General features: G+C 44.3%; 1 protein-coding gene across 3 annotated transcripts; it reads left to right on the top strand.

The window, feature by feature from the left end:
* The first annotated feature begins 723 nt into the window (after positions 1–723).
* On the top strand, positions 724–5749 carry LOC311268287 (neurogenic differentiation factor 2-like). Of its 3 annotated transcripts, none has more exons than XM_084371839.1 (2): positions 724–1167; positions 3429–5749. In XM_084371839.1, the coding sequence occupies exon 2, from the start codon at positions 3436–3438 to the stop codon at positions 4507–4509; it is 1074 nt and encodes a 357-aa protein (XP_084227965.1). In that variant the 5' UTR covers positions 724–1167; positions 3429–3435; the 3' UTR covers positions 4510–5749. The 3 variants fall into 3 exon arrangements, with proteins under 3 accessions (XP_084227965.1, XP_084227964.1, XP_084227966.1); XM_084371838.1 differs by lacking the exon at positions 724–1167 and adding an exon at positions 1748–1972; XM_084371840.1 differs by lacking the exon at positions 724–1167 and adding an exon at positions 2246–2580.
* The last annotated feature ends 5627 nt before the right edge of the window (positions 5750–11376 follow it).

Here is an 11376-nt window from a genome sequence, read left to right on the forward strand (position 1 = left end):
AACCCTGTTTACCCTCCTTTCATTCGCTGAAGAGTTAATTGATGTAATGTTATAATGGGATCCACACAGTATCATTGTGTTATCTCCTTAAACTGATGACTTGAACATGAGGATAGAGTCTTTTAGAGAGGATAATTGATTAATTGCTCGTGTGGATGTGATTTTAAAGAACTTATTTGCCTTTATTGTATTGTCACTGTAGGCATATAACTACAGTAGACATTACAGAGGTGACCTCAAGGAGGAACACTCAACATATATGTTGACCTCAATACGCTTAATTGTGTATTTACCTCCTAAAATATCCCTCAGATCTTCCTCGTGGTGACTGCTGGGATGTCTGCGCAGCTCTCCTCTAAATTGCATTAATCACTGACGTGTGAGTTTGGCAGGTGAACGGCAAAAAATTCACAGGTCTGATTAAAAAAAGATAGCCTACATCCCTTGAAGCAGCAGCACAGGTCAACAATGATGAGTTTTGTTGTTCCACCATTTTATTTTCTCCCTCTCTCTTCTGTTTTTCCTCCTTTTTTTCTGGCTGTGTGAGCTCTAGCGCGGTGACAGATGGCGGAGCCCTCCTCCTCCTCCTCCACCACCACCACCACCACCTCCTCCTACCTCCTCCTCCTTCTCTCTCTCTCTCTCCTTCTCTGTCTCTCTCTCTCTCTCTCTCTCTCTGTCTCTCTCCCCCCGCGGGCAAATCTCTCCGAATGCGGGCGCATGTCAATCACCGGGCTCTCATGTGATGGCTCTTGCCGGTGACGTGCCAGCCATATGGGCGCTGGCATCACAGCCTTAGCTGGTATGTAACCCCGTCCCCGGTAGCTCACGGTTGCCACACGCGCACTCACTCACTCACTCACTCACACACATATACGCACACACACACGCATGCATGCATACATGCTCACTTACTCACTCACGTATACACAGACACGCCGAGACGCACGTCCGTTCACAAGCTCCGGGCACTCGGAGAGCGCGCATTTGGAGAGAAGAGGCACCCCTGAACAACCCAGCAGAGAGAGAGAGCTGCCTGCGCCTACACGCTGACAGGGAGCGTTGGTTCGCTCACTCGTGCGGTCCCTGAAGATGGTCTGAAACTCAAGCGCGTGTGTTTTTTTTTGTTTTTTTTTGTTGCCTCCCATCCCCTGCAAGGAGCTCGAGGTAAGTTGGAACATAAACAACAACACTAGCGAGAGAGAGAAAAAACACATCCTGGACGCTGAAGTGCCTTATCCAAAATGGAGGAGAAATTAATCTGATAAAAAGATGAACAGATGTGTTTCAATGCGAGGTGTTCATCTGTGTTTTATACAGTTCTCATAGTGCCATGCGCCAGTTTTAGGTGAATTAACGTGTTTTACAGTTTGTTGAGTAAAAGGCTTATTATCTCCCGGCATGGATCCATATGGAAATCTAATGTATAGCTTTTTTGTCTGTGTGTGTGACGCTTTGAAATCCATCCTAACAACAACAAAAAAAAAGATGTCATAAATGGACACACAAGGCACTCGTTTTAGTAGGTGTTCGTCTGAGCGCGCTCGCGTAAATACCTCCTCACTCCCCCGCGCTCCCTCTGCGTGCCCTTCAACTTTTGACATCCAAATCTACCTGGATTATTCCAGCTAAATCAAAAACACCCCGCTCGAGTCAAAAGGGGCACGCGTCTCCGCTCCTTCCAGGATCATTTACAAGAAGCAGTCCTGAGGATTCATCGGAGCGGCCCCCCCCCTCCACCCCTCCTCACGGCAGCGCTGTAAATAGATCATATCGGACACTGATTTGATTTAGAGATTCCTGCGTCTGGACCTTGAATCGGAGAAACAAAAGGCAACGCGGTGTGAGACTTTTTCCGGAAGATTTCGATATCGGGCCCATCAGAGAAGGACGCTCCTCGAGCTTAGTGGGAGATGTATTGATGATTTTTTGTCGATGATTTTCCACGTTCAATCTCGGAGCAAATGAAAGGGTGGGACAGCGCCATTGACTGTGACAGGCAGCGTGCAGCGTGATTTATCTCTGTTTGTCTAGTTTTATCTTCAACAATCTATCTCGACACAACGTTGTCTCAGGCACAGGCGTCGTTGTTGTTACAGTGGGAGGGGGGGGGGCTTTTTGCGAGATTGGATAATTGTGTTTGGCGAGTTTTTTTTTATATATTTAACGAGGGCTAAAAGGATACAAGCGATTTCCATCTGTGAAGGGTTATCGCCGGGTAAAAAAAAAAAAAGTGCTTTGAAATCATGCACTCGTGCATACAGAATTATGTGTGAAATCTATTTCGTGTAAGCTGCATGGTCTGTTAATTAAACGTTGTTGTGTTTTTTCTCCTCTAATTGAGCAAACCTCCTGAGCCTGAGATTTAAAAACTAGATTTTGCCCCTGGCACACCCCCCCGAGATAATTAACCAACCATCACAGCCTACCTTAGCAGTCTATCTGCTGCTGCACTATAATAATAGATGGGAAGAGACGCATGTGAGGGTTAGGGAGGAAGTTATTACAGCTGCCAAAGATCACCACGTCTCTCTGAAGCCCCTTTTTTTCTGGGATGGGACAGCATTTGCTAATCAAGTGGTAGGCTGTTCAATTTACTTCTATTTTAGATTTATTAATACGCACGTTTTCTTTATATCTAATTATTTATAGTTAATTTGTTCGATTGTGGTTCTTTATAGATACATTTTGAGGTATTTCTAGAACATTTTACAGCCATTTTTAAAATGATTACTATTATTACAGTTGAACTAACATCAATAAGTGTTTGTTTTTTCTCATTTTTTAAGGTTTTATTTATTTTTTATCTAGTCTTTCTCCTGTAATGTTGCTCACAGGCCAGGCTATTTAAAGTGCCTTTTTACAGCTCCGGTCGGAACACGTCTGTAAGCCTTAATTTAATAATCAGCGTGACTTTAAACGGAGCTACAGCCGATCAATTAAATAAAAATCCCTTTCGCCCCCTCTGAGGAGAGGTGTATGGTGTGGATGAATAGTGCTGGAATGCAGCCAGAAGTGTGTATATGGGCGTCAGGAGGAGTGAAAGTGGGGGCCCCCAAGGGACCTGTAATGTGGCCCCTGCCGCTGGGACCCGCTGCGAGAGGACGCGACAGGGCACACGGATGACAGCAGGGAATTAAATGGGGATCCGTCTGGCTGTAACCCAGCGCAGAAAGCTTTGAGAGCTGATTTCTCTCGTTTTTTATTTCACCACAAATGTACAGGATTTGTCCTTTAGGCAAAATTAACGACTCGGGTGTGTTTTTAACAAAAACTTACAGTATAGATAATCAGTTTTTAATCTTATTTATTCGTGCGTAATAGTGCGTTTTACTGAAATCATTATTTTCTTGCTGCACATCCACATCGATACTGTGTGTGTTTGTGCTCGTCAGGCCTCATTTTCGATTTCCTTCTCTCCTTTCCAGAGCCACAATGTTGACGAGGCTTTTCAGTGACCCCTCACTGCTCCCCGACGTGCAGAAATACTCTGGCTGGGCGGAGGACAGCGATGGCGACTCCAGCAAGATCAAAGACGATGACCAAGACACCCAGGACGAAATGGACGGATCTGACCTGAGAGGAGACAGCCGGACGCAATCCGAGCATGCTGGGGAAGACGACGAGGATGATGGGATGGAGGAAGAGGACGACGGAGAGGATACAGAAGGAGACAGGCCCAAGAAAAGGGGCCCCAAGAAGCGCAAAATGACCCCGGCCCGGATCGAGCGCTCCAAGATGCGGCGGGTAAAGGCCAACGCACGGGAGCGGACCCGCATGCACGACCTGAACTCTGCGCTCGACAATCTGCGTAAAGTGGTGCCCTGCTACTCCAAAACGCAAAAACTGTCCAAAATCGAGACGCTGCGGTTGGCCAAAAACTATATATGGGCCCTGTCGGAGATATTACGCAATGGAAAAAGGCCCGACCTCGTGGCCTACGTCCAGACGCTGTGCAAAGGACTGTCCCAGCCTACGACCAACCTGGTGGCGGGTTGCCTGCAGCTAAACTCCCGTAACTTCCTCACCGAGCAGCAGTGTCCGGACGGGGGGAGGTACGGGTCCGGCTCCTTCTCCATGCATTCCTACCCCTATCAGTGTGCGCGTCTCTCCAGCCCTCACTGCCAGCCGGGTTCGAACTCGCATCCGTTGAGGACGCACGGCTACTGCTCGACTTACGATTCAATGTACGGTGGAAGCGGGTCCCCTGAGTACAACAGCCCCGAGTATGAGGGGCCCCTCAGCCCGCCCATTTGCATCAATGGCAACTTTTCCCTGAAGCACCAAGGCTCCGCGTCCCCCGAAAACGAGAAGGGGTACCACTACTCTATGCATTACTCCGGCCTGCCTGGCTCAAGACCAACCGGGGCCCACAACCTGGTGTTTGGCTCCTCGGGGGCCCGGAGCGGCATTCACTCTGAAAACGTCCTGCCTTACCACGACATGCACTTACACCACGAACGGGCCCCCCCCGTGTACGATGAACTGAACGCGTTTTTTCACAATTAAACTGAGAAACCTATCGTGCGTCCCCTTGCAATCAACAATCTATCCACGGCACACTTTTTGACGAGCTTACCTGCCAGGAATGAGGCTTTCTAGAGAGATGTTTCACTCATTGTCATTAGTGTTTCCTTTCATTTAGTCCGTCTTATTCTTTTGGTTTTGCTATAGTCAGGGATGTAGTGGAGGGTAAGCCACCTGACCCACAATCTGAAGCTCTTAAAGCTGAAATAAATGGAAATCTGATGAAACAAATCATATCAAGATGTGTGATGATGAGGGAATTTCAAAATATTAACGTTTTTGATTGTGTGATTTGTGTTTGTATCGGTGGTTGTTCGCATCCTGATGACTGTTTACCCACTTATATATTTACCACTACATCACTGGCTACAGCTGCACCTTGACACCGGTCGGTGATTTTCTAATACGAAATTGGGAACAAAATCAACGAACAAGCTGATGCAAATCACACTTAGCGCGCGAGATTTTTGGGGGGATGGTTGTTGTATTTTTGGAAAAATGATGAAATCGTTAAGAACCGATGAAAATGTGCACGTTGGGTCGTTTTAGAAGAAATCTGTTCTCCAGCAAATCAGTCGTTTCGCATCTATGCAAAACCCAACGAGACCACAGAGGGAGGCGACGAGGCCTGGAAGGACACTGTCTGTTTCATCAGCACTGTTGCTGCTGCACGCACGGGTGCGCGCGGCCTCACACACGCACACACACACACACACACACACACACACACACACACACACACACACACACACACACACACACACACACACACACTCTTTGGAATTAACACCCAACTAATCTGACAGTGGCTGAGCTGCCCAGAATGGTTTAACTTCCAAAAAAAAAAAATATATCAAAATAAAATGAAATCAGACATTTTTCACATTTTCTTTTTTACTCTTATTTATTTATTCATATCGCCTTTTATTCTTCTGATTGAGCCTTTGCACTGTACTTTGATTTTCAAATTAAATTTTGGTTCAATATCTTCGTTTTGATTTGCAAAGCTATGTTATTATTATTATTATTATTATTATTATTATTATTATTACTGCTGCACGTATTTATTGTGTTGTTTTTGTAATTAATGTTAATAGTCTGTTGAAATTAAGGGATCCCATGTGTTGCTGAGCATTTTTTTCATAAAATTCAAGTCTTTCAACTTTGTATTCAACCAACTGTGTGGTAAAATAAAATGAATAAATGAGATTGTGCAACTCGATTTTGTTTCACACCAATCTATCATCCCTGAACTACAACATTCAATAACTTTTCAGTAACGCTCAGCGGACAGCATTTGTATTTGAAGGATATCGGAATAATTAAAATATGCAGCTACAGGCTTTTAGGAAAGCATTAACAGGCACCAGGCTTTTTTTATTGGACAATATGAGGGACGATCATGCCTTGTGCCACAACCTGCAGGAGTTCCTCACAGAGCCTCGGGGCCTTCATACAAACTGGGACAGGAGGGAGAGGGCAGTGTTGCCTCTCCCTCCCGATGAAGTAAACTGGTGCCAATGCGTCATTTTTGCTTGGCAGAGCCTTCAAATTTATAAAACAGTCTTTAAAAATGTATGAAAATAATTTAAATTGCAGGATTAAAACAGGATCTGGTGTAAATTTCGATTCAGTGACTGGAGAATAAGGACTGGTTAGAGTCTGGACACCCTGAGTAACAAATGCAAGCTGATGCCCTGCGCTGCGTTCAAGGTCATCGGGATGATAAAGGAGGTCTGCTTCAGATTCTCTTGACCATGTAGACAAGATGTGGGGAGGAAATTCGTTTCAGCACCATGGAGAGCTCCTCCAGCCGAGACGGGATTTTAGGCGGTTTGAGCTTTAAATCTGGGAAAAATCAAAATGATCCAAACATAATGCAAACTACAATCCACGAGGAGCTGGTGGACACATTTTAGGAGTTATTTTTAGATCCTGTCCCTCCAGAACATGTTGGATTCACACCAGGTTCCGTCAATGCATAAGTAATGAAAGAGCATTGGCGACTATGAGAGAGGGCAAATCAGTGACACGTAGAGACATGAAGATAATAATAATAATAATAATAATAATAATAATAATAATAATAATAATAATAATAATAAAGACCTTCATATTTTTTCGATGGCTCAGATTCTTACACTTTCGATCCCTGCAGATAAGTGCTCATTTAATAGTCCTACTTGTTGAAAAACAAGTGATTTCTTTATCTTTTTATTTCTTTATCTTAAATAAAATACTGGACTTTGCAGCATTGCTATGACAACGGACAACACAGCGTACACAGCACTGACCAAATCTAAATATTCGTCTTTATTTCCACCTTTCGACGATGCATTAAACATCGCATATAAATTATGAAGTCGACCCCCCTTGTACATAGTTTCGCCTGCTGTAACTTTAAACACACATCTCATATTTATGTCACACAAGGATTCATCATATGGCTTTATAAATATATGGATTTATTTATCCGGGGCTGTTTAGATCAATTAAATCTGCAAACATCACACTCTCACACGTTAAAGGGAAGGTTAAAGACGCTGATGTGTTTCCTTAAATATAGAAATATGAAATGTTATTTGGAAAACACCTAGTGACCACACACACACACACACACACACACACACACACACAGTGCAAGGGGCAGCCGTTGCCACCCCGGCTGGGTTTGGAGCGCTGCCCCGGGACCCATATGTTCCCCAAAATGTCCTGGGTGCTCTCTGCTGTAAGGACACACACAGGCTGGCTGTGGGTGGCGATGATAATGACCAGTATCGATACTAATATCAATATCAATCTGCAGCAGCTGAACTCAAATTATTTTATTACGTTATCTGAATTTAAAGGGCGTAAACTTCAGCTGTGGGTTTCAGTCGAGGACGCTTCAATACGAATCTTGTCGTTTTCATTAATTAAATCAAAATGGATTATAGGATTATAATTTGAAAGGTTTTTTTTAAAAAAGAGGGTTTTCTGGAGCAACTGACCAAACAATTTGCAAATATTATTTTCCCCTCACAGTCATCTGTAGCCTGCTTCCACCAGCGTGTCCACCGGAATTTAATCTCTGTATCTCTGCAGGTTTTAAAGTTTTGTTGGTAAATGAAATGTGACTGTCATAATTAGCAAAAAGTGGAAAAAGTTGACAGAAAATTGTTGCTTTTTTAATTAGTTTCGGTTGAAAATGTACAACACAATAAGCAGAGGGTCATTTTTAACCAACTGATCAGCACCTTTTGGAGCATTTAATTAATCTCGTATTGTCTCTTAACGCCCTTTGAAAAAAATGTGTAAGATGAAAACGTGTATTTTTCGAAGATATCTTAAATCCAAATTTAAAAATCTAATTTTTGAAGTGAGTCTTCACGCAGCACTTGTGGGATTAACGCATAAATATCAGCTAAAATACTGACATCTCGTCTGTGGAGCTGGCGGGATGTTTTTATATTATAGTGCGTGAAATATTTGAATCATCCTTAACTTCTTCTAAACTTCATGAATAACTGGCAGCGTTTCGTTTTTTGTATGAATTTTTTTCTTCCTGTCCTTTAGGTTCAATTTAACACAACTACCTTAAATTACACACCACATGTTCAGTTTGGCAGGTGAGCGCATTCATTTAGGAGGAGTCCCGGCTGGGAATCAAACCCGCACACACCGAAGCACTACAGGAAAAAAAAACCCAAAAGCTTGTGTTACACTTTTGTGTTAGTTTCAGGCCTCGATTTTCTTTTTGGCTTCATCAGCAAAAGAAAAAAAAAAAGTTGCATGCATTTCTGCAAGAGCCAGCCCAAAAGTGAAGCCAGTGGGAGAGGGCATCTATCAAAATACTACACACACACACACTCACACACACACCACCACCACCTCCTCTTCCTCCACAGTCCGGAGAGTGTGTGTGTGCGTGTCTGTGTGTGTGTTAGAGAAAGAGAGGCTGGCAGGCTGGCGGAGGAGAGCCGTGCCAAGTCCCTTAATGTTCCCCAGCAGCAGCACCAGGAGCTCCGGAGAGGACAACCCAGTGTGCGCGCCAGTGTGCCAGTTCACCGGGCCAAAGTGGCACTGCTGGGAGGAGTCGATGTTTCTTTCCTAATTTTTGCAGCATCTGTTCATTATCCAGGACGTTTAAAAACGAGAGCGCTCATCCCGAGTAACCCTTTGCCACACGCACAGACACACACACACACACAGATACACACAACAACAGCGAGGCATTTTTTGTGAAGAGTTGGCCCATGAATATGCATATTTCTCTCTCATGTTATGTTGTACAAGAGGAGTGTGTTGCATCCGGTTCTTACATGTGGTAACCTTGCAACGAAACAGACACACACTGACGAGAAAACGCCAGAATGTGGATTAAGTTTTATTATAATTGTGTTGTTATTAAAGCAGTGTTTGTTTTTTACTTTTCAAGGAAAAACATTCAGGTCAGTAAAAAAGGGGCAGATTTGCTCATTTGACAATCTTCTGTAAATCATTGATGCAGTGAGAGCTTTTTACTTTTAGTCAGACACTAAGCTACACGGACAGTGTGTGTGAGAGAGGTTGTGACATGTCATCACATTTTAAGAGAGTGTATCATCACATTAAGACTTTAATTACATGTCAAACCTTCGTGCAGTAAATGTAAAAACGAGTTAATGTGTTGCATCTGAGATTTTAGCAAATATGCAGGAATTCACAGGTGTTTTTTTGAAAACAATCAGGTGAATTAAACTTTACAGAATTACTTCCATTATTTATGAATGAGTCTTTTATTACCTTATTTGCAATAATTTATCATTTTGCAAAAATAAAAGTCTGATTTGCATTTGCAGCCGGTCTTTGCCAGTCTTCTTAACAAGAAGAGGAAAAAAAAAACTTCCAGTGACACTCTGTGCTGCACTCAGGATGAAAAGTGAGTGAATGAATCTCGCTGTTTAAATTATCATGTTCATGCCCACTCTTTTTCTCACTCAACTTGGTGGAGGAAAAAAAAAAAAAAAAAAATCAAGAGTGTTTGTCCGACATAACAGTCAATAGTGCGATTATCAAAATGTCACAAGTACTATGGTGTGAATTCCAATTAACGTCTAGCTAAAATAATAACCGAGTGTAATCTTTCCTCTCTTTTTTTTTTTTGTGCAAAATGCAGATATCAGATCATAAATATGTGGAGATAAAGGCATTAAGGATCCGATGCAGAGAGAGAGAGGAGGGGGAGATAATCTGATCAGGAGATTGTGAGCGTTTGCAACATGTCTGGTGATTAAAAGAACAAACCACGAGGCAAAAAACGGACACATTTGATTTACAAACACACCGATCACACCTGCGTTTCATCATTTATCTCCACAGAGCTTCACCTGTTAACTTCTCTCACACCACACTAAAATGTTGCACAGAGGCAAAACAATCGTGCGAGTCTTCGGCACATCCTCTCTCGCCAGACTGTGTGCCAGTGTCCCCGCGCGTTGCCAGACGCGGGAGCGGGCCTGTCACTGGCAGTCCGTCCAGAGGAAATTCCGCAACATCTGTTTGTTATCACACAATGGGGCACGGTGCAGCACGGGCAGTGGGGCAGAAGACGAGGCAGGAGCTAAACTGAGAGTGTGCTACCGCTGGAGGTCCTGCCAAGGGAGAAACAGGAGGAAGAGGAGGAGGAGGAGGAGGAGGTTGAGGGGGTAAAGGGGGGCAGGGAGGGTAGAAGAGGGGGTGAAAAGACAGAGGTGGAGATCCGGGTGAGCGCCAGGTAGGTGTCAGGCCTTTGGCGGGTGGCCAGATAGCTTTTTGCCAGATGTTGACGTGTATGAGAGGAGAGGTGTTTCGCTCAGAGAGTGAAGTCTTCTCCACCTATCCGAGGCCGTGCTTCCGGGATGCTCGTGAGGGTCCGGCGGAGGCGCTGCTGCCCCCTGTTTAGGAGGTTAAGTAGGAGCGTGCACGGGGACACAACTGGATCAGAGAGGGAGGGGTGGAGGTAGAGGTGGGGGTGGGGGGGGGGGCGTTACTGGTCTGCACAGATGGCATGTGTGCGTGCGTGTGTGCGTGCGCGTGTGTTATGATAGGGTTGGATGATGCCCTGGTCACATGGGCAGCAGTAATTGGCCTCCATATTGACCAGTTTGCAGCGCTGGGGGGCGGGCAGTCTCCCAGCTGGACCTGTCAGATGGCATCGCATCCACCTCACTGATCACCCCCCGGACGACCTCCGCACCTCTCCCCCGTTTCCTTTCATCTCATCCCCGTCTCCTTCATCCCTTCATCTCGCCTTCACTCCGTCACCTTTAATCTTCCGTTGCCCGCCTCTGCTGCCATCACCGGGATGACCTGCTCTGTCCATCACTTCCTCCACGGCTCCTCCAAACTTATAATAGGGGCTGGGTACTTGTGCTGAGCGTTAGCCTCAAACAACCTCCAGCGAGACCTGTGCTTCCTCTGTTTGAAGTGATCAGCGTGGGTTGATTTGGATGATTAGCACTGTAAATTTCCATGCTTGTGACCTTGACCTTGAACAAAGCAGATGATCTGCCAGCCAGATTAGATTATTTGTTTTTGTTTTGTTTGTTTTTTTCAAGACTTTTCCTGAAACTATTTCCTCTCATGCACCAGCTGCTGGTGATGAATTGATTGACACTCATTGTTGGTGACAGGTTAAAAAATGCATGCTGATTTTTTTTCCCCTTGCATAAACATAGAAACAGAAAAACGAAACAAAGATAGATTTGTTCAATGAGCTCGTCTTAAACATGTTAAAATGAAGCAGATCTTCATGAAATCAGGGCAGATCGTTCCAGTAGCATCAGAAATGTCATAAATTAAGAAAAACTTTAAAACAAGGATCTGCTTTGTTGAAAAAACAAACATTTT

This window comes from Pagrus pagrus (assembly GCF_965226575.1).
Source record: "Pagrus pagrus genome assembly, chromosome: 13".
NCBI classification, from domain to species: domain Eukaryota; kingdom Metazoa; phylum Chordata; class Actinopteri; order Spariformes; family Sparidae; genus Pagrus; species Pagrus pagrus.